The sequence below is a fragment of the Platichthys flesus genome, chromosome 10, assembly GCF_949316205.1.
Source record: "Platichthys flesus chromosome 10, fPlaFle2.1, whole genome shotgun sequence".
Classification (NCBI taxonomy): Eukaryota; Metazoa; Chordata; class Actinopteri; order Pleuronectiformes; family Pleuronectidae; genus Platichthys; species Platichthys flesus.
This window is the reverse complement of record NC_084954.1, coordinates 2,659,796-2,684,226: the sequence shown is the minus strand read 5'-3', so window position 1 is coordinate 2,684,226 and position 24,431 is coordinate 2,659,796. Positions and strand designations below refer to the sequence as shown.

Genomic DNA, 24,431 nt, shown 5'->3' with positions numbered 1-24,431 from the left:
GCCGACGGCCTGGAGGAGATATATTATTATAATTGAGAGACAGAGCTGGCTGATTAAAAAAATGCACAGCACCTTTTCCCGTTGAACGGAGCTTATGATTTCCACAGAATATTTACAGAACTTGTAAGGATGTGTTCTTAAGAAAAAGGAGAATGCGCATTAGTAATAGTTACAGGTCCTTAAGCAGTTTATCGGAGAACTCAAAAGGGCATCAACACCCAGACAGTAGAAATCTCTGTGTAGTTTTTTTGTACCTCTGCCAAGAAGGTTCTTGTCGCAGGATTACTACTGAAATGGTTTTATTTAAATTTTGTGGAAGGGTGGAGGATGGGACAAGGAAGGACACTTAAACTGTTGGAGCAGATTCGATTAAGAGGGTGGTTCCAGGGCTTATTATTCACTTTCTTCAATATTGCAGGATTTTGACATCTTTGTGAATTTCTCAAGCGATTATGAATCGATCTGGATGAAGGAAATCAAGCATATCTATTTGGTGCAGCCTAATTGAATTTAAGGGGACTATTAGGCCTTACTGATGTCTAATATGCCGTTTAGTTACACACATACCTGGTTTCAGAACAAGTCTCACCTTTGCTCCTTTAAAATTATACACATGTGACTGTTTTTCAGTTTGATTTGAAAAAACAAACCAACGCAGGCGAATTATGCAAATGCAGCAGAGTGAAGAGCCGTCGAGATCGATCAAAGGTGACAGCAATTTAGGGAGAGATTACGGTACAATCACAAACAGGGCACACAATCAGCAGCGTGCACGGCCCCCGAGCAGCGTGCACGGCCCTCGAGCGCCGTAGCTGCAAACAGCATCGCAGAGGAAGAGAGGAAAATACAATTAAACAGTACATCATTACTCAAAACACTGACAGTGAGTCACTGGCGTGGCAGCTGCTCGTCACTGTGGGAGCATCGCGTCATCTCCAACGTCCTGCAATCACTTACATGTTCAAATGAAGGATTAACGCAAAGCAAACCTCATATTATAGTGAGTGAAGTAATATTATTATCAATGCATTGCATCATCAGCATAATGCAGTTCATTATTGCTCGGCACAGTGTGTGTGTGTATCGTGCTCCATCACAGAATCCCAAGACACGAGTGAGAAAAAGAAAAAACACACAAAGCACAAGTTGGCCTTGGAAAAAAAAAAATCTACTCTACACAAGTTGGCGCAAGACTAATTATCTCCGTGGGCTTTCATCTTTTTCATTTCTGTAATTCTCTGTTCTTTCCGTGCCCATTATAATCTGGCCCTGTTCTCTTTATCTCGCAGCTGTACAGTATTACACTCCAAATGAGCTGGTCCGCTTGCCAGGCGCGTCGCCCCGCTGCGGCAGAGCCAGCGCAGATACGGGAGAAATTAATACCTGAAGAGATATGTCCCGATGATAACATACTTACGTGCAAAATATGAATGTATTCCCCCAGGAAGAGCCTTTGTTCCTCCCCTAGAGACATTCCCTCTCCCCTCGGAACTGACACGAGTGTGAATGTTTCAAGGTTTTTAATTCAGGGAACCTGTCGGAGGAAGAATCCCCTCACTGCTGAGTTCACACCAAAACAACACATCGGAGGGATCCACATTGTAACACCTGCATATCAGAAAGTCCTGATCGCAGTTCTAGACTTTCTGTGATGATTTGTGAACTTCTAAGAGGATTTCTTTTGTTCCTTGATCTGTAAATATAATTGAATAGCTACAGTAAAGTAGTGTTGCTCCTTTGCATGTTTCAAAATGTAAATCTCACTGATAATTTGTTGGATAATTTTACCATCGTTACATCATTTATCCTCCGTACAATTAACCATCACCCAATTCTCATTTACCGTTATCCTGCTGCTTCTGCTGCAACTAATTAATTTCCCGAGAGTGATAACTCGACTTTTAGATGATTCAAAGCTCCTCTTGTTGTTGCACGATATATTTTTAACAAAATTCCAAAAACAAGTTATGATCCCTTTTTAACTAGTTGGTCTAATGACGCAGTAAATATCTCAGACATCTCAGAAGGACTTCTACACAAACTGTGACTATCAATTCATTGTTGTTTTCTTTTTACAGCCATTGCTGATACAAAAATATTGTCATGCTTTGTGCAATTTCAAAATTCAGTGAAATCCCTGAAAGCGCATTGATTTTAAAAACAGCCCAGAACTGCGCGGGAAGCCTTTTTGTTTAGACGGCGGCCACAAAGAGACGGAAAGAAAAAACTCTCTCTCCCTTTGCCTCTTCGTGGGAAGAGAAGCAGTCCAGGAGCTCTCGGCCGCCGCAGCTCGAGAGTCTTGGAGAGCCATTTGAAAAGCTAAGTGAGTGATCGATGACAGAAGTCAATTATCACCTCGCCGATCTGTCAGAGGCGGCTGTGCAGGGCGAGCTCGCACACCGCCCACCTCTGACTAACCATCAACAGCTCCGGACAGTGACAGGAAAACACTGCACACAGATGTACGAGACAGGCAGCGCTCACACTGCGTTACCTCACGTGGACTCACAGTGGAAAGAAAACCCCCTTTTACTTGTTTCCTTTCCCTGCATCTGCACGACGTCTTCCAACCAGCAGCCAGCTTTTCATATCCACAAAAATATAAAGATTAATAAACCGGAAAACTAAAATAATCTTTGTGACATCAACTGGAAGGAAAGCAAACAATTTGCCAAACGATTTCTTTTGTAAAAGCAGAGCGAGGCTTTAACAGTGGATCCACGCTGTTATGTAAGGAGACAGATTTCTCCTGTTCTAACGGGCTTGAGGAGATTCGCATTAACCGAGAGGCTTTGCTGCTCAGCCCCAGCGATCTGAGCCGAGACCTGAACCAACGTGACAGGGATCAGATTCACACCGAACGAGTCGTGTGTACCAGCAAAATCACTAAATCAAAATGAACACAACTGCCATTAAAAGTCTGCAATCTGGAATAAAAAAAAACAAATATTCAATAAACGTGTTGTAATGATTTTTACATTGTTTGTAAAAACAGTCAAACGAGGTTTCCGCTGTGAAAATAACAAACCAAAACATCACCAAAACATTTTCTGTTTCCTGTAAAATATGAACAACAGCTCGGCCTTGACTGGAAAACCAGGATTGTGTAGTTCTGACCACCAGCTGTGTGGCTATTTACAGATCGCTGCATTAGAATGTGTGTGTTTGTGCCATATGTTTGTCGTCTGCACATGCAAATCACTGCCAAAGCGATTCAACATATCGAGCTCCGTTAACGTCCACTTAAAAAATGGCACTTTTCTTTGGGTCTTAAAACCTCCTTGATTCTCACGTCTATCTGACGATTCTTCTCCTGGGAAAGGCAGAGGCCCTTTTTCAGATCGGTGTTGACATGTGCAGACATCAAATGTTTTATGGTGGGTGTCAGGTGTTAAGGGGTCTTGGTCTGATTGTGGACAGGCACAGATGCTACACGTTCTGTGTTTGCTGTATTTTTCGCACATTTCTCTCATGCTGGTTGAAAGAAAAAAAGCACATCGGCGGGTTTCTTGCTTACCGTTGACTTCCTGAGCGCCTGCATCGGTGAAAAGCAAGCTCATCACCTCCTCGAAGTTGCAGCCGGGCTCGGACGTGTGGCTGTCCTGACCCACGTGGTGCAACATCCGCTTCAGAACGTCGTCCAGCGAGGCGGCCGTCTCGTCCAGCAGGATGCTGGCCCTCGCCAAGAAGCCGTCCAGGTCCCGGTGCGCCCGAATCTCCTCCTCGAAGTTCATCAGCGTCACATACTGCGGAGGAGATTGAATCCCTTTAAAGGCTGAACTAGATTCATTTCACATGTCAGTGCTGCTGATCAGGTTGATCAGAGGAATCTTAAAGACTGAAACTCATCATCAGAGTCCATCCACCAGAGGGTCTGCAGATATGGATCCATGAATGGTTCATTCATGGATCCAATCTAAGGTTTCGTAAGTTGTATTTTCAATTATATCTTCATATTCCTCATTTTCTTTCAAGTATCAAGACTATTTTTTGCTGTTGAGTGAAGGCTGTGGTTTTATGGTAACTGGGGTGTATTTATCTTGTGTGTTTCCAGTCTTCTCGACCACCAGGTTCACAGTACAAGCTTCACTCAATCCATCCCACGGTGCTTTTCTACCTTCTCTCTACCTCCTGAGCTCCGGCCGGTGGAAACAGATGTTATAATACGAGTTGTTGAACAAATTACGAGATCACATCAACGCACGCAAAACATTTTAGGCTGAGTGCAACTTAATCTTACAGAGAGGAAACAAACGTGCATGTCAACCACTCACAGTTTGTGTTTACACCACGTAAACTGATTAATGCTTTAACCTTTATCTTGCTCCACTCCACTAAATCAACTAATGTGGTTTTTAAAGATGAATGAACATGGAACAAACGCTTTATCCCTTCAGAGTTAATCCAATTCGGACCAGTGGTGTCTAACAATCCCCAGAAACCCAGACTGAAAGAATGGACAGAGACATGAACTCGATCAGGAGCCGCAGACTCCCACCAGCCCTCGATTTAATTGATTGTGGGACTGACAGAAATTCTAAAGACGAGTGGATTCCCTGCTGTTCTTTTCAAAATAAAACACCAGGGAGAGGGTCCGGAGTCTTTGGAGCTATTTGTGTATAGAGGGTGTATAAATAAATTTGATTTTGTTTTGTTTGTATGAAGCTGTCAATCCTTCAGTCTGGGGGTCTGTGAGAGATTAAAAGGTTTAATATTAAACTGAGCTCATTTCGCTTTGTTTTAGGATTTCCAAATGTGGTCTCTTGAAGGCCGCAGCACTGGGACGACATTTAGTTCAGAGAAGATTTCTTTTGGTTCCAAATAAGGAAAAATGCAAAGTACGCAGCTGTTGCAGCAGAAACATACTCATTTTCAAATTAAATCTAAATATAGGGCACTGCAAAGAAAAAAACAGAGCAAAACAAAACTCTTGGTGAAGAAGCATGTGACATTGATAACAAGTAAAACAGAACTGAGATACAGAACAGGGAGATTTAGCGAGAGGAACCGGGGCAAGCTGTTGAGAAGCTGGAATCTCTGACAGGCCTCGTACAGAGGAAGTCAAACCCCTCGACAGCCTCGGCCACCAGTTTGAAACCATTGCCCTCTGGGTGCTGCTGCAAACTCCTCCAACTGTGGAGGTTGAGAGAAATCCATTTGTCCTGTCGAGCAAGAAGCGGCTTGTTTGTGCAGGATATCAGGAGTTTATAAAGAGTAGGCCTGCAAAGCATTTGATGATGGTAATCATACTTCCTCTGTCAAAGAAATAATGGTTTCATCAAATTCCTCTTCAGTGTCTGATAGCACAGAATACTCCTCCATTCATCTGACGGCACTCTGGTCGCCTCTTAAATCTGGACCAAAAGCACATGAGGGACTAACAGTGAAATAAAACATTACGATTTTTAGTTGAGAATTGAATCCACAGGTCATGAACATGAAGGTTGTAGCGGCTCTCTGGGTGAGCATGAAACAATTAGCTGCCCTCGTGTTTGTTTGGTCTGAAAAGCGAGTGTCTCCCTGCCAGGACCTCCTGCCTGTGATGCGGTGTGTTCATTCATAAAGTAGATTAGGGTGGAAAAAGAATGACGCAGCGATGCAGACGTGGTAAACACTTCATACCTCAGGGCGACCATCAGAATCCACAGGGCCATCAAACAGGCAGATGGTTTATAGAGACATGTGGCTGTACACCCCCAGAGCCACTCTTTATATCCTAAAATGCTAAAAATGGCATCAGTGGACAATAATGATGTGACTGGGATTTCTGATTTTCCAGGCATATTTTAAAATTGTCAGATTTACAACGCACCGTCATAAAGAGATTTCTCGCTCCGACCCACTGCAGCGTGGACGAGCCAGCACCACGGCTAAAACACTAAAACCTAAAATATGAGCCGGCTGCCAGCAGAGCGGCATGAAAACATAAACAGCAGCAGACAGCACTTTCACAGAGAATATATACAATGACAGCAGAGCCATTCAGCTGTCAGGCATATCTCACACGAATCTGATTGGTTTTACAAACATCTGAGTATTGAATGCCTCTCGGTGTTAAATTAAAATAATCTTGATTAGGAAAACCCCTGTTGTAATAAAGCTTTGGATAAGGAAGAGTAGGAACCTGAAGACTAGAAGGACCACACTAAGTTAGTAAGGCTCGGCCAATCAGTGCAGTTTCAGTCTGCATACACGTTTTCCCCCCCAGATTAATACAAGGTAAAGAAATGTTAAGTTCTCATAAACTAAAAAAATAGTTGTTTAAATCCCTCTTGGAGTGTGAAGAGAAATATTTTGTTTATGTTTCTATTTTTAGAAATGTTTTGAATCAACGTGTTTAATGGGTTAATTTAGCCAAATCTTGTTTAAACCCTTTTTTTAATCTATATGACTAATTTAACCATTTGAATTATTGTTTAAGTGACTTAAATTCAGCAGTGATCATTAGGCTTGGGTTGTACAGAGTTTAGAGGCATGGAGCTTCATCAGACGAAGCCAAAATACCGATCAGCACTAGCTGACCATTTCCACTGCATCGAGTTCACGGGGGTCTATCACAGTGGAATGCAGGATAAACACGGGGGTCTCCACGCTGCCCTCTGTGATCTGAGGAGTCAACTTCTTGTTCAGTCGATGGAAGTTGAGTCTGATGCTGATTAGTGCTGAGGCTCCGTTCGGACACCAGTGGAGTTGTGTCTCTAATGCACCGGCTTCAAGTTCAGGAGAAGTTCAACACCACACTTTTCCTCCATTTCAGCATTTGGTGCATTGCAGTTGTTTTTATGGGATGTTTCCAGCCAGACTTCAGTTGTACGATTTGAATCAGACATCCTGTACACAGCCATTAGGCTCTGGTATCAGCCTAAGAGACTTTCTGTGCTCGTTTACAGGTAACTGGGAATAAAAACACTGGGATAACGAATTCAATTGAAATTCAGAGAATGTGGATACTCGCCTTCCTCGAAGTGTTCAGCAACACACAACCGGAGTCGTCGGTATCTGAGGGGAAACACAACAAGAGGCAGAGTTAGACTTTCCAAGTGTTTTGTTATTTGTGTATTGTTTTGTAGATGTTATACCTCTGTCATGTGTGTGAGTAAATGACATAGTCATCTGAAGAACTCAGACTTGGAAAGTCACTTTTTAGATAGTAATTGACTTTAAATGATGTTGTATTGTTTGTCTTTGTGTTTGGTTGTGTTGTTATTTGTCCTACTTGTAATCACAGTTTTGCAAGGTGCTGTATAGATTTTAGTGATAGTTTATTACTATTATCATCATTTCCCCCCACCCCCTCATTTCTATCATGTAACCCTGACAGATGGTGTAGAATCTTCTGTTGAAGTAAATGAGTGGTGCTGCCTTGAAAATGGAAAAAGTCAATGTGTAATCTACCGTCATCGAAAATATACCCACAGTTGTGTGAAATGACCGATACACAAACAAAAAGCAAGTTTTTCGATATGAACAATAGTCTGAGGCAAAGTCTGAAGCAAAATCTATTTTTTATTTTTCACAGAAAACAAACTGCAGTTCTGATGCAGCCTGAGAGAGTCGTCTTTACCCCGTTTTCTATTTTGCATTGAAAGTGAATCTCGTTTTGAGACAAGTCTATTTCTTTAACCTTTTGACCTACACAACTTGAATTAAACAATCAATACTATTTGTGTAATAATCAGCTTTATCATCACCACAGCATGATACTATTATGAGTCTGGTAGCCTTTCTTACGAAAAAACTGTCCTGCCATGAACATAACAATTTTTATAGTTGTGTATTTAATGCCTTTATAATAGAGTGTGAAGAGGTGACAGGAAACAAGGGAGCGACAGACAGACTCAAACCAGCGACGTTGCGTATCGTCAGTGCCCCGGGGCCACGAGTTCTCCACATGACTTCCGTTTAAAAACAATACAGTCATTTACTTCTGCAAAATTAAATTATTACAAGTCAAAACGCTTCATTTTTTTATGCTAATCTGTGCTAGCATTGTAATTATAATGTTCTGCATTTGCATTTAAAAGCATTTTTTTTTTCTCAGCGACAGAACATTCATTAACGCTGGTGAAAAAAATTCCAACACAAAGATCACAAGCAACAAACCGCTCAGCCTGCAAAGAAAAAGAAGCCCGAGACCCTTTTTTCTAATAGTGAGGAAAATGTCAAGAGGCGAGTCTCTAAACGCTCTCGTTGAACAGGGATTGGAAGTTCTCCGCTGATAAGGCGTTAATACACACGTCTGTGGAGCGCCGGAGCTCAGATAAAGTACAAAGGTCTGGATTCTCCCTGCGAGGAGAGAAAAAAGGAAAAACCCTTTTATGTGAGGGGAACAATACGGGGACAAACCACGGGAAAGAGGTTTGCAACACACTTCAGTGCCATAACTACCGGGCTGTCAGCGCCCTGCTGACTCTCATAAAACAAATCTCCGCCACCACCGTTACATAACGCCCGCTATCGCAGTTTACTGTGGGGAGGACGTTATTAGGTTACCATGGGCTTTCCTCCTCTGATCCGCGTGATGCACTGTGTCGGCTCCGTCTGGAAATCAATCGGTGCTTACCTCCACCCTCCAGCTACGGAAACGCAAGAACCCCACCCCCCCACCCCCCACCAAACACACACACTTTAACAATACAGCCACCCCGAGGAAAGCGACAGGATATCGTAATATCAATAATCCAGCCACAAGTGAACATGTGTGAGTCTGTAGAAAAAAGAAAAGGGGGGGGATGAGGGAGCGTGGGCTTTGATCTCAACACCAAACACCTTGCCATCATAAAACCCTGCAGGCGGCTGAGAGAGGAGGAGAGTCCCAACCCCTGCCTCGCCGTGATGAAGACTATGGCAGGGGGCACGTGTCGTGTGCACTGGATTTGGATCATCAAAGCCTCACAATCAAAAAAGCACACGGCCGGGCTGATCCGCTCCCACAGGGGAGAGGGAGCTGCGGCTCTAATAGCTGCCAGGCTGTAGCCCTGAGGAGATATTCATATATTCATATAAGATTACCTTGTCCCCAATGATCACCTCTTTCTAATGGCCTCTGTACGTCGACTTAAAATAATCCAGGGGGGGAATTTCAGGCTTTAGGATTAGGCAGAGGAAGTGTCAGAATGTGACACGGGCTTGTTTCCACTCTCGGCTCCTTATCTGATCAACGTGCTACTTTAACTGTTCATTACATTCAGCCAGACACAAGTGTTATGTAATGTCAGAGTGGAGTGTTGTATTGTTTTACTCATTAAGAGTTGCAGGGTGGTGACGCTGGACGGCTGAATTACTATGTGATGGGAGAGATCTTGTATGCGAACGGGCTGGAGTGCCCTTGGAGCGGAGGCTGCACGGCCTGTTTGCATTTCAAATATCAGATTGAAATAAAAAATAATTGGTTCGCCGGTGTGGAAACAAGGAAAGACCGTGAACCTGTGGTGTAAAAATACCACAGGTTCGTGTTTTTTCACTGTCAGAATAGCAGACTAGATTTCAGGCATCTCCCAAGCCCTGCCTTTCGTGTTATGCCTGTATTTATCTCATCTAATTCAGTTTAAAATGTACATATTAATAACTCTACCTATTCTTGAGGTTTAAAAGCCCCTGAGGCAATCTTACGGGAATCGTAACCATAAACAGCAGTTGCAGAATAATTTAAGATGACTGCAATATTTCCTCCAAAACGGAAAAACAGGTAGAATACTTCAAAATGCAGGGATTGGAATTGTGAAAGAAACCTTGACCTTTCATGGCAAAAATGTTAATATTTCAGAGGTTGACTCTCACAGCTTTTTACTGTCGGGCTGTTTATCGACCCAAAGAAAGTGTTTTGTATGAAACTACATTTTGATGCTTCTCTGAAATGTCTGCTTAACAGAACTCTGCCTTCCTGATGGGCTATGAAACAAATATCCTTAGTCATTTCTCTCCTGTCTGAATTCATAAAGCAAGTCCTACACGTGGGGTTGTCAAGGTCAAGTCGTGACCTTGGTCAGAGTCTAAGTCCTGAGGTTTTCCCATTTGAGAGACGGCTGTCCTTCCTCTTGACTCCTCCACTTGAGCATTCAGCCACATTGATTGAACCGGAGTGAGAGTGGGCCGAGCGCCGACAGAAATATAATCGTGGAATCAATTCTATTTATGGAGAGCGTTTGGACAGTTTCCTGACAAAGTTCTCTGACGAGAGGAAAATGGGCGAGATCGTGTCAAAATGATTCAGAAAACTGAGGAAGATCACAAACAATCCCTCGAATTACTGGCTAACGACATTTTTGCTCAACTCTTCTCATTTCTCATCGTCAGCACTCGCTCGGATTGAACAACCGTGGATTCACTTTGTCTGATAACACTTTGACAACGATGCTGGGCACACGAGGAGGCTGTGATTCCTTAGACTGCAAATAAAGATGGACGATGCATCTTCACTTCCTGGGCACAGACAGGAATATGAATGGAATTTTCTCATCATTGTCAAATTAATGTTTTATTCAGAATGAGGTCAATAGTCAGTGTTTCAGAACATGACAGGTACTTTGATTGTTTTCGTTTGTTTCCACGTCCCATCCGCTAAATGGATGAGACAGGGTTTATGACTGATACTGCAGCCAGCCACCAGGGGGTGATTGAGACATTTTGACTTTACTTTAAATAAATCATCCATCAGTAAATATAGTCTATAGTTTGAACTAATGCAGTCAAGTAAAACAGTCCTGTCATAGGTCACAGCTTCACGAAGGTTGTAGGTTCAGGTTCTGTGGACTCAGGAGATAGAATGATTCTGTGTTTTAAATCATCACCCAGAGGATAATGAGAATAAAAGCTCTCGACGGAGCTCGTATTTGGGACATTGAATCTAAAAATGCTGTTTAAAAAAACTCTGACGCCGGAAGCCATTAAAAGACATATCGTTAGGATGGTGCAGCTAAATATCCAGCAGGCACAATATCACCAAGGTCAACAGTGAAATATTATTAAAGCATCCACAGCCGGGACTGTATATTTCTCATAGAAGAGGTCACCGTTAAATAACGGACATGTTATTGAAATTAAATCACGGTCTCTGAGTCTGATGTTATCACGAAGGTCTTTGATTTTCCAAACCGCCGCTGATTTAGGCAGAGAGGACGTGATTAAAAGTTCAGAGTCCTACAGTGATTTGAAATGGCGGAAGTATTCCACAGCAGCAGCAGCAGCAGCAGCCTGCTGATGTGGAATAACAAAGCAACATGATGATTTGTCACGTGAATTAAAAGCTGATAACTGTCAGAAATTAACCCGCTTTTGCTTTTGACGTTATTTGGTGAATTAGGATTATGTAAAAACTTACAAATTGCCAAACGTCACCCATACCACCCCTTCCTAATTCTGAAGTGATGAAGGTTGAGATTCCACCTCTCGAATTGATTTGTATGTTGTAAATTTGAATTCATTAAAATACAAATTTTTTTAAAAGACAAAACTCTTTACCGGCTCCTACATGATGAAAATAACTGAACTATGTGTATTATTAAAGACAGAGCATGTGTGCTGCACTTTTAAACTGATACCATGAAGTTTGAATAAATAACTTATCTGCTGCTTAGTTATTTATTCAAACTTTATGGTCAAACATATGAAAAAGCGGTGTCATTCAATTAATATTTATATCCTAAATTATTTAAAAAATAATGTCCTTATCCGTGTCAAAGAGATCATTCTTTCATCGCGTTGAGCCCTGACTGTGATCTGACACCTTCCACTGGGTGTTTTACTCTGGAAGGGGAGTTCCTGCTGTTGTTTTCCTCCTCTGACTCGTTCCCGGCTCTTGTCAGACGCCTTAAGTGTTACTATGTACGGAGAACCAGCCTGAGTGACATGCTCACCTGTCACATTCAGACTCAATCTCCCTCTCTCTCCCCCTCTGCCTCTTCCCCCCCCCATGGTGCACCTGTGACTGTTGCCATGGCGATGGTAACCTGTTGACCCGCGGGTTTCTGGTAATGGGGTCAAAATCATCTGCAGCTGCAGCCGACAAGCTGTCCGTCAAGTCAACACCTGCCATCGGGCTCTGGCTGGACTCCGGCTGCCGCAGACCTCCACTGAAATTAGTTCAAAGTTGTGTAAGGATTTTCTCCCCCCCCCCTTTCGTTTTCTCCTCGTGACTGAAGCCGTACAAAATCTGCCCTGTATAAAGAAGCCTTGTGTTATGATATAAAAAAATATAAAAATAGAAGCACTCTGCTGAAAGTGCAAGTAACAAGATAAGTGAATCGGGATATTGATTACTGGGCAGCGGCGAAAGCAGCAACAGGCACATTCAGAAAGATATCTCTCTCAAACTGAGTGTGACACATTTCCCACTTGTAATGAGGTGGAGCTAAAGGTTGCAGAGGGACGTCTATATTCTATATGCATCAGCAATTCTAATTAAGCTTCTTGCATGTTTGGTTCTACACTGACACACCTCCAGTCAGTGAGAGAAAGAATAGATGTTTATTTCTGTAGAGAGAAATTTCAGTAAGAAAACCTCATTCAAAATCCGAAAAACATTGACACCTAACAAAAGCTGCAGCCTTGAAAAAAATAATTTCCTGTCACCTGAGTGGGAGAGCAGGTGCATTTTATTGTTTAACTAATATTTCTTTCTTTAGTGCATTGTCAAGGAACAATATTCCCCATGAGCCTCAGACATTTAGCTGTTCGGTGAAGTTCACTGGTGAAACGAGGGGGTCATGGTGAAAGAAAGCCGCTTTTAGACAAGCACTACTTGCCTGAAATTATCCAGAGGGGCTGGATGTGAGAACGCAAACGCCTGAGTCATTTGCTTCGCACATTTTCTGGAACTTGTTTTGCCAGACCTCTTGTAAAATGTCATGACAATCTTAATCCATGTGGAAATAGAGCAGGACGACTTCCAGGGACGTGACAGTCCTGAAACTGGAAGAACACAAACACCTCCAGGATGAAAAAGAGGAGGAAGGACGAAGAGATTCAAGAGCTTTTGGTGATGCAATGTAAACAATTACAGTCCACGTGTATCTCCTGCAGTTTACACCACTTGCTGTAACTGAATTTCGCATCCATGAAAGCAGATAAACACTGAAAAATGATTCCACGAACCGATCTGAGCTCTGGGTTTGTGTTAATTATCTCTGGTTGTGAGCACTGAAGCCGTGGAGGTGGAATGAGCAGAGTGTGGATGCTGCTTCAGTCTGTCTGTCCTTGTCGGGGAGCAGATAACCAGCTGTCTGCAGACATCAGCGATGTCTTGTCAACACAAACAGAGCAGATAAATTAGAGAGCAGACTTTCTGTTTCTGTCCTGTCTGGGTTCAAAGTGATCATTAGAGTCTAAGTCTGAACTTTGTTGAAGCCTCCATCCTGACACGCTCGTGCTCGGCTCTACGAGAAAGCATTTATTTCTTAAAATAAGGATAATAATGATGCCCTTTGTAAGTGGTGCAGCTTCTTCTTACTCTGGCTCAACTCTTTTAGAACACGTAAGATGTCTGAGAGACAATAAAACCTGGGTTTACAGCTGATAATAATCCTGTTACACTATTTTATATTCAAGGAAATGACAGAGTTGCTCAATTGGTAATTTGAGAAACAGATTTAAGTTCCCAGGATAAATTCTGAGAACACGTTCAGCAGCACTGGAATGTGTGCGATGTCACTGAATCATTAAGAATTGAATCAAACCGAATTTAATCGAAATTGATCAATTCTGGACTCAAATGAAATTGAATCAAATCTGCTGCAAAAACTTAAATTGTACGGCTCCGCCAATCCAACTTTCAGTCTGACTCATACAAGGTCACTGTGACGTTTGACCACTGTAATCGCATCAGTTCATATTTGAGTCAAATTGACATCTGGTCAACTTTTGGAAAGAAATTCACTTAAGTCAGATTTGAGATATCGTTTCGAGAGGCCATAGTGACCTTTGACCTATGACCAGCCAAATCTCACCAAGGAAATCCGTGAGTCTAACTTATTTAAAAAAGAATCCTTTCAAGACACAAGGTCACAGTGACCTTGACCTCCAAATTCTAATCAGCTCATCCTTGAGTCCCAGTGAATGTTTGTGCCAGATGTTATTAAATTCTCTGTGGTTGTACCTGATATATCACATTCACAGGAACATGAGGTCACTGTGACCTTGACCTGAACACCAGAACCTTATCAGTTCATATTTGAGTCAAGGTAAGTGAACATTTGTACCAAAATTTAAAGCCATTCCCTCAAGTACCTGAGAGGTTGCTTTCACAGGAGTGAAAACATGTTGTATAAAGTGACGATGACTTTTCACCACGTTATTCTATTCTGTTTCTATTTTTTGTAAAAAATATTGGAAAGGATTCCTCCGCTTGAATTCTAACAATCTTGAGACAAATCAGTATTTTAAAGACTTGAACGTTTGCATATGATGTCCTTATTTCCTTCTTGCAAACAACTCCCTCTCTTCTCTCCTTTCTCTTTACATCTTTCGCCTTCTCCGACTCCCTCTATTCTCTCCCCCCACCAACACACGCTCTATTCCCCAGGAAGCTCTCCATCTCTTTTTCTCCCGCTCACTCCCTCTTGGGTACTGACCTGGTCCGGGGCTGATCTGGTTGTCATAGAGGTGGATGTCATCTCCGCAGGCGATCGGCGAGTCCTGTGCCTCCTCTGGGCCCTCGCTGCCCTCCTCGGGCTCCGCCTCCCGCTGCTCTGGGGACACAACAGCACAGGGTCACTCCTGATCCTCGCTGGCTTCATCATCATTATCCTCGGCCCAAGTAGCTGATTTAAATACCAAAGTCAAAAATACCAGGAGGCAAGTTGAGGTCCACAAATATAATTGCCCCAATTGAACACATGAAATACATATTTTAAATATGTAAAAACGTCATGAGTAGAAACTACAATTACAGAACCCACAAAGTGACACGATTTTATTACAAGAAATGTAGCTTTTCCACAACAGCTTAGTCGACAGTCAGTGAACCGTCCTGACAGCGCAGCCTGAAAACAAAGAAACCTGGAGAATTATGAGCAAATATTGTGTTTAGTGTCACCCAAAGATTTTACACAGGAGCTAATTGTCAGCTCAGGTTTCACTCGCTGCTCCTTTTCATGTCCTTTCACAAAACCCTTCTGTTAATGGTGAAACAATGTAGTCTGCTAAAGATGTATGAACGTCTGTGACAGGCTGTATCATGTATTTGGGTTTTAAGGCAAGAATTATTTTAATAATTGAAAACTCTACCAATGTTTACTTTAATTTATTAAGTCACTTGGTCTATTGAATATCATTATATAGCTAAAATGAATCTTGCAAGTTAGTGACATTTAGAATAAATCTTGTTTGTCTGACCAAATGTACAAAATGATTATTTTTAAATGACCTACGTGATTTTATTACAAGAAATAAATATCACCTCGATTTCGCTGAAAGGCAAAGAGACGTTCTGCCGAGACAAACTAATAATGTTTAAATACGTATAATCCCGACAGACGTTTGTCACTGGATGTTTTCATGTGAAGTTGTTCATCAATCAGAGGGAGACCAAGGTGTTTTTCCTTTGGTCTGGATTATGTTCTGGTAGAAAGCATCACAGGACTCAGCCTGGGGCCTGTTTGTATGACTCATCCCAGTCTCTGCTCCTGACACAGCAGCACCTTAAATCCAATCCTGCCGTCGCTAGTGGGCTCCCAAATATCATCCAGCAATCGGCTTGATGCAACCGGGACAATATCTCCTACTTGTGCTCTTTATCGGCTGACCTTATCCACGAGGAGGGCCCCAATTTCAGTTCGTTCAGTTTGTCTTGCGTCGGGATCATCCCTCTGCGCTTGACATTATTTGAACCTTTCTGTGTCATCCCTTTGCCGCCGTCCCTCTGCGCCACAGACTCACCGGCTGGGCTCTGACTTTCAAATCACCTTGGGACAGAGAGAGAGCAGCGGCTGCCGAGCAGGAGAAGCAAATCGAAATTAATTTAGAAAAATTACATTTCTTCACTTATTGTGGGCTATTAATTCATATATATACCTCAAAAAAGACTGTATTGTTTTTTTGTTTTTCCAGCGACATTGGAGCAATATATGGAACAAATGAAGCCGAGCTCCAACAACGGATCAAAAACCAAAACCATCAACATGTAGAAGGAACGAGGGACGACTCTGTTTGATATGAAAACACTGAATGATGGATGTGCTTCTGTAAAACGGGGCCCGGTGTTCTGCAGCAGCCTCTGAGAGGTGTTTGGAGCTGTGACATACAGAAACACTACACGTGGTCTCATCATTAAAGATGTTTTCTGTGAGAATGAATCAAAGTTCTACATTCACCTTCTCTAACTGATTTAAAATCATCATTGGCTGCAACAAACCAAAGACGTCATAGATATTTTAATATTCAGACAATGTTGAGGATAATAGATTTTTATTATCTATGTCTTTTCCTGTCCCTATTGAGGCTGAGGGTAAAATCTGCCTGTATCTGCTGCTATTTTTATTCTAAGAGGATTAGTTGCGAGGCAACAAAGTGAAAACAGTTTTATTCTCGCTTGTTTACATGTTTTCACTCTTACGTGATGCTCTGGAAAATAAAAGCCAGGAAAAAAAATTGGGTCTGAATCCTTTTTGCCATCAGAGCGACTCCTGGGTTCAAGTGTTTGGGAAGCAGAACAATTCTGTATGTAAATACTCAGAACTCACTGTGGGTGAACAATCGCATTTAATGGCACATATTGTTCAATCTGAACCTCTCAACACTGTCTGCAGATTATTGCTCTGATTCATCTGTCTCTAAATTCAAGAGGGTCAGATAACAACAAAAGACAATTAATGGATTGAATGAAACTGGCTCCTCTTCTGATTGTAGATTAATGATTTAAGTCGCTTTGCAGCTACACTGAAGAGTATTAACGACTTCCAGCTTCTCCCTCGTGAGGATTTACTGCTCCTCTGTGACTTCGTCTGCTGTCGGACACAACAAGCAGTCGCACGACATCCACGACGACTTAAGGAAATTAAACAGCAGAACTCTGCCTGAACAAAACTTAAGATACAAGCAAAAAACCTGTTTGCTCATTCAGGTTTGAAAGAGGATAACAGCTAAATAACAGGTTTTCCCACAGTATTTTAAATTAAGGTCATAAAGCGAGACATTAAGTTTCAAGGAAAACAGCTGAGTTACTATTTCATGTTTAATGAGTGTGTCTAGCATTTAGACTTCTACTTTAATTTAATAATTTAAAAAAAAATCACATGATGAGCTGCGTCACAGTTTCACCCTGAATCCGTCCATAAAATCAACAGATTTAACCATAAAACAAGATTTAAGGTCAACTGAGAACGTGACGAGGAACTTCAAAGTCAAAGAGATACCCTGCAATCCCCATGATGCATCTCTGCTCCATCAAACTGGAAACCGCTGTACACAAGAACTACTGGAGGGATTGCTATGAAACTTAGTGGAATGATATGGTGTTGGTCAGTAAAAATCCACTTTCTGTGATATCCAGATCAGGGAATTCATTTGTTTCACTTTTTAAGATAGCAAAGGCAGAACTCAGCTTCAGGCTCTTTTCTCTTTGCTTCCTTCCCTCTGTGGCTCAGTCCACAGTCGGTTATTATGAATGCTGTTGTTTCTGTATCACACACTTGTTACTCTATGAGCCGTGTGTCTGTTTAGCACTGATTTGTGTTGTTACTTCTCTGCAGCACGACTTGTCAACTAAATGATCTGTCAAACTGTTCTGGACCATAATGGGAATAGTTGGCATGGCTTTGTATGTTCATCCTAATGTGTGTTTTAATTTGTTAAGGTTTCTGAAGGTGGATTCATGGCCTGACTTGAGCTTTTCACTCCTTGTATCTATCCCATTTTTGATTCCCATTGATCACCTCAGGTCTGTCTGTCTGTTTCTTTGTTGACAGGATAGAACAACAACTACAGATTTCCACTAAACTTAATTTACATTATCTAAGCTAGATGGGTGTTTTTTAAGCTTCCATCCATTAACGATAACCCCTTCTCCTGCTTTCTGTGAGTGTGCACAATTTCGGATTCAGGGGACTGTTGAGCCTCGGTGGAGGTTTGTGCTCTACTGACTTTCATTCTAGTTTGTCCTCTATTCACCATTTAATCCTGACATGAGCAGCTGTAATCAGATTTGGTCGCCAAGCACAGAAAATGAGCATGTTAATGGTCACAAAGAACATTATGAAACAGATGACACAGGCACCACCGGATCACTTCCTGCAGTTCAAGACCAACAACAGTTATATTTTGTCCACGTCACCCTGCTCACAACCTTTGGTCGTCCGGCAAGATTCATTAATGGACCTCTAAGATGGCGGATGATGCCTACTTGCCTGGAGTAATGTAATTGGATTTATGTCATGATAGAGGGTTGCCTAATAAAGACGGTTATGTTCAGGTGCAGCGGGGGGGCCTTCTGTGAATTGGTGTGTTACAGGGAGGGGAATAATTGGCTGGGGGAGACAGGGAGATCCAATGCAAGCATATTCTGTCCTGACTGCTTGTGCTGCACATACTAATTGGGTTCCTCTCCTAGGCTTGAAGCTAATGAAGCCGCTGTTATCACAACAGCCCGGGCAAAGTTCATTATTTATATCCAAATGCAGCAGCGTGTGAGAGCTGGGAGTTTTCTGCTCCGTGCTGCAGCCGCAATCTTTACTATGGATCTACTGTAACGCACATTACTGGCAGCATTCAACTAAAAAAAGATATCCTCCTTTCCCATCATGGTGAGTGGATCTCCGTGTTTTATCAACCCTGCGCCAGCAACTAATCCTGATTATTGCTTTGCTATGTTTTTTTTGTTTTTTTTTATGTTGAGGAAAACTGGCTCATGTTGAAAAGTGCATTCATCCGGCGGGTGACTCAGACTCACCCATTTCTTGAAAGAAGTATCCATTCTTGGACATCCCAGAGGGAGGCGCCTCTGCAGGAGAGAGCAAAACACAGAGAGAGAGAGAGTCATCAGTGAGGAAGGGGGGGGGGGGGGTGGACATCAGGCCCTGCATGGAGCCATTTGCATTTTGAAACGCCATACCCATTATTTGTTATAATTACTTTGCTATTCTTTATTGTAAGTGTTTCATTATTGGAATGAGATATGGTTATGAATAGAAATGAGAGTTAAAGTGGATTAAAACGTAGAAAGGACAGTGTGGATACAGAATGAATTGTTAATTCTCACGAGAGTATCTGCCCCCTAAAGGCCGTAAGGGGGCGTGACAATGAGGAGTCCGGACGTGACACACTGAAAACCGCCCCTGCAGAGCGTTTAATGTGCTGTGAATTTTTCTTCTCGTCAATGAAATTCCACGAAAATTTTAAATCCAACTGTGAATTACTCTCGTTATTCTCAGAGTATCTGACGCTTGAGATTATTAGATTATTCCTCTGAGCCACAGAAACTATTGCAAACACATCAGTGACTCACACGGTCGCACTGGGAGGGGTGCTCCTTTATTACAATGAACACACACTGGGTAGTTTATTCTGTGTCGAGCCCACATACGCGGTCCTGCTGCCGGAGACACTCGCCCGGCAAGTGAATCAATCCACAGCTGAAAATAGTCCTTTAAAGGTGTTTATACTTAGTCCTATATGAGGAACATTCTCTAGAAATAAAAATAGACTTTTTCAAAAGCCAAAGTTTGCGCTGAGGAACGAGGCAAACCTAGAGAGTTATGTTCACGTGATTTACTGGTCACGGTAGCTTGTCTATATTTCAGCAGAATAACACAAAAACAAACACCAGTACATTTCTTGTAACGTGGTGGAAGGTGGGATATTACTTTTTTTACATAACAACATATATTATCTTGCATTATGGTGATGAAAGGCCAGTGATCGCGGGTCCCTGTTGTCTTGTAATGGTTTTTGTTGACAATAAAAAGGCTTGTTCGGCAGCTTTACCCGCTCATGTTGTGACGGATGATTTTAATTTTCCAGCAAAAATCACATCTGTATTTTCTGGGTCTTGTATCCGATGATGGGGGGAGCTGTGTTTGTAATGATGGTGAAAGACCGATGGTACATTTACATTTTGAATCCCTCTGATAAGAAGCCGTCTCACATTAAAAACGCTGTGTTTAACCCTGTGAAGCCAAACAAGTGCCGCAGGTCAGAGGCAGTATGATGAAAATCCAAAGCTCTTATCCTGGCAGGAATAAATACAGGTCACAGGTTTTGTGTGCCTGATGGGATGAGACTATCACGACAGAACGATGTGATTCAGAGGAGACGTAGAAGTGTTACCGGGGGCAGTGGACATGTCAGTGGAAATTACATGTTCATTATTTTCTAATTGTCAACGAAATGTAGGAAAATACAGAAAATGCTCGTGAGAGTTTTACCCCCACAGCTCAAGGTTATATCTTCCAATTGCTAATGAATGGTTTCCAGTGCTGTTGTTATTGAAAACAAGAGGATGCTATCAGTTCGGCTTCAGATGGCTGAGTTTTGTTGAAGAATGCAAACATTGGACATTTTGTCTAAACTGAAAAAACTAGTCTGCTGGAGAGAGTGAGTGAAACAAAGCTCCCCCAAGGTTTTTTAACTTCCTGTGGATTCCTCACACATCAGAAATGAAACATCCAATCAGCGCCAATCGTTTGAATTTCAGTGTTTCAGCATTTTTCCAACATTAATTTAGACTGCGTTTCTTCAGTCTAAACAAAGTGTCGTCTAAACAAGGAACTTGTAGAAGTTTCCCCCCAAAAAAACCAAGGTGATATTTTTTCGATTTCTTGCTCCGTCTGAGCAAAATTCTAAAACCTACATCCTCAAATTTCAGGGAAATCTTTGACAAATTGACTTGAATTGTAATGGTTGCTTATCAATATTTTCAGCACCAAATGAATGTGGCTGGTTTAAACTTTGCTTGAGTCAAAGGAAAAAGTTGTATTTTGTGAATTCATTCGCCAGCGAGGCTCAAGGTTCCCAAACCCTTTTTTGTCTTCACGACATTGTGAACAGCAGTAGTCACAAGAATCTTATCTTTACCAATTCCAATTTGGACTAAAGGTTAAGACGAATGTGACCTTGACATCACTCCAGAGCAAACATTCGTCATAATACTGATCAGGTGCAAGTCACTCAGTCAATACAAATACATCTGAGACGGCAGTGATGCAGAGTGTCAGTGGAGGGACACCGAGGTGTAAGAAGTCGTACGTATTTGGGGCGACACTTCTGTTCAAGCGTAACTCAAGGGCTGATTTCATGTGTTTGAAAACATCTCGCAGGAAATGGCCAAACAGTTTGAGTCATGACCTGCTAGCTATGCAACGGGGGGGACTCAAGACTCAGACCAACAGGAGGCCTCCTCAGGTTGTTCAGTTCCACCAATCTGACTGTGATGGTGGCTCGCGTCTTTAAAGGGTTTAAAACCAAACAATGCTGTGTGTTTATTGTTCTACTCGTTGCTGCGATTGAACCGAACATTTCAAACAACGTGACACGGTGACGCCCTCCAGAGCAAATAACCTCAAAGACAAAAACAGTGAACAGACTATTTAAACGGTGTAATACAGGTTTGGGAAATTAAACTTTTTTTCCTAATTGGGCCAAAGCTGTCAAATATAGCAACAAAAATGTTTTTTAAACTGGGCAACACTGTAGTTTAACCAGAGGGCAAACAGAATAATTTCCTTGAGAGTGGTGAGAAGTGTTATCAGAAAAATAACATGCTCATTAGGTGGAAGAAATGCTATCAGGCAATGATTAGAAACAATGCATACTGTTTTCATCTGTGCTAATACATTCAGCGACAATCCATAGTGAGTTCTGCTTCCAGCCAACGGTGGGGTATACAGCATTTTTCCCATAAATGGAGGATCTCTCATTTTGGATTTACAATTAATCTGGCGAGCAGTTCTACTCCAAAGAGCACAGACAGAGACTTCTCCAGTACAATGTTTTGCAGAGTGTTTGTCGTGGATGTGCGCGGCATTCGGGTGACACACAAAGACGAGACAGATATGGAGCGGGGATACTTTGAAGGTTACTAAGACATTGTGGGCTCCTGCTGGAAGAAAAGAGGAATGAGGGAGGATGGGGGGGGGGTGGCGGGGCTCTTTCCTCAGCACTAAGCCAATAGGTTTGCATATTCGTCCTGTAACAAAAGCTCGACAACACATCTTGCACGTATTTCCCGCAGTCGTCCAGAATAAGGAAAAGAAACACAACATATATTCTGACATATATGTTAGATGTCAGAATTGAAAAATCCATTTCTTTAATACGTCCAATCTTAACCGACTGTCCTCTGAAACTGTGGAACCCTGATAAAGAGAAGAGATGTCTCCATGTAGAAGTCTCCCCTCTTAACGAGATTCATGATAAAGCCAAGTGCAAGTACAAATAATACAGTAATACTAGTTGCAGCTTTCTCTCTGAAACTGTAAAAGGGACCCACAATATGCGCCAGTTTCTCGATCGACAACACCACTAACGTTGAAGAGCTCTAGTGGCAGTTACGATAGAGAGTCACCTAGTCACCTTTTCGTTAAAATCGTGTTCAAGAAATAAGACACATGTCCAAACCGCACACAACATTTCAAAACAGAAAAAATGCATGTGGAAAGTTTAACATGCATATTTATTTTCTTGAGGAGATTATTATGTGTGTACAGTGAAAAAAGCCTGTGACGAAACAACCTTGAACAGTTAGCTTAGCGTAGCTCAAAGATGGGCCTGGAGGCAGGAAGCCTGGAGGCAGGAAGCCAGGCTGCGTTCAACCCCTCTTAAAAAGCCCATTAATGAACACGTTCAATTTTATTTATTGAATATTTACATACACCTGACTGTAAAAGCAGGGGATGGTTTTAATGGGGTCACGTGCCTGGATATACCTCACCGGCCAAGAAACAGTCAGTTATATAACCTCTCTCAAAACAGAAAACCTCATAGTTTTTAAACTTGGCTTTGTGAGAATAAAACGAGCGAGATTTAAACAGTTCCATGTTTGTTTTTTTACCCTCACATCACAAAATCGTTCTAAGAAGCAGGAAAAAAACACCTTTGACATCTTTTTAAAAATCCAATTAAGTTGAAATTGAACGAATTGAATTATTAGATGGATGGAGTGACCTTCAGCTTCAGTCTGACTGACGACTCGCAGAGAGAGACAGCTTCTCAAAGTGTTGAGCCTCTCACGAGTGAATGCCTATTCCCAGTTACCTTGAGATTGCTGGTTTACACTGCGGCCATTTGTTGAGACAAAAGAAAAAAAGAAATGCAACCATTGGAAGTTAATGTCGTTTTGTTTTCACGAGGATTTACAACGATGACAACGTTAGAAAAAAATACATTTCTGGAAGTATTGTGTTCTCCATTCACGTTCCTCAAATCAATTTCCTCATTTGAGCTGCCATGTTAACACAAATATGGGGGGGTAGTACTCTGCTGCCTCTGTGCTACAAAGTGTGTTTGATTGTGATGTCAGTCACATAAACATCAATTTTCCCTTCACTTTCCTACACAACACACAAACACACACACAGGTCGATCACGTCTCTGTTATGCAGTCTGCTGACCTGCAGCTACTACACTGAACTCACAGTATCTTTCACAGCTGCTTACAAATCTATGTTATGATAAAGTCAATAATATTTTTACTGCACATTCAAAAGAAAATACAAAGATGATGTGAAATTTGCATGTCACAACTTTTTGCAGGGGAACAATCACATCTGACTTAGACCAGAGTTAAAGATGTTAATAACGATGAACTCATCTTTAACGACCCCTGGTGGCTGGGAGCAGTACAGGCCTCAAACCACACCTCGTCCACGTTAGTGGAGGGGACAGGGTAGCATTACGTTTCAGTGGTGACATCCTTTCTAAATGCCAAATAATGTGAATTCTGTATTTTTTCCGTCATAAATATCTAGTAATGTCTGAGACTGTACGACAAAAAAAGATTGACAGTACACAATGATGTGAAGAAACCAGTAAACCAATATTTTAACATAAACATGCTGTATGGGCTCCTGCTCGTATACTAATATGGCAGCTTCCTGTTGAAGCTGTTTTTCTGAACTGCGTGTTTCTCTGAGAGTTGTGATCAGCGGCGGCGTCCCACCGAGCTGTTTGTCAACGACAGGCGCAGGAGAGAGATTTAGAGGGCTTGGGGGGGAATGCACCTGATCCATGTTACCAGCTTTACCAGATCAATGGAAATACACCAGGCTTAAATTCAAAACCAAATCAAGAGCTCGGCTTTCTACAAGTGAGACTGTAGAGAATAAAACTTTACCCCTGCAGGGCAGAGAGTCACTTCATCCTTGTTGTAGAAGAGGTCGTGCTGCAGAAGTTAAACGAGCTGCACATTGTGACCACACGATTTGTTTTGGTTATGAGTTATTATCGCACATGCAGATAATTGGAAGACAGAGCCGATTAAGGATGCGTTACATACTTCATGCTCC

General features: G+C 42.0%; 1 protein-coding gene across 1 annotated transcript in view; it reads right to left on the bottom strand.

Moving 5' to 3' along the window:
* The window catches only part of slc4a11 (solute carrier family 4 member 11), a 63,525-nt gene that overhangs the window by 23,938 nt on the left and 15,156 nt on the right, over positions 1 to 24,431 (bottom strand). The window contains exons 2-5 of the mRNA XM_062397452.1: positions 18,881 to 18,931; positions 14,568 to 14,684; positions 6,956 to 6,999; positions 3,518 to 3,746 (exon numbers count right to left, since the gene is read on the bottom strand). Of these exons, the coding sequence (XP_062253436.1) occupies positions 3,518 to 3,746; positions 6,956 to 6,999; positions 14,568 to 14,684; positions 18,881 to 18,931 (441 nt within the window). The remainder of the gene's footprint in view (positions 1 to 3,517; positions 3,747 to 6,955; positions 7,000 to 14,567; positions 14,685 to 18,880; positions 18,932 to 24,431) is intronic.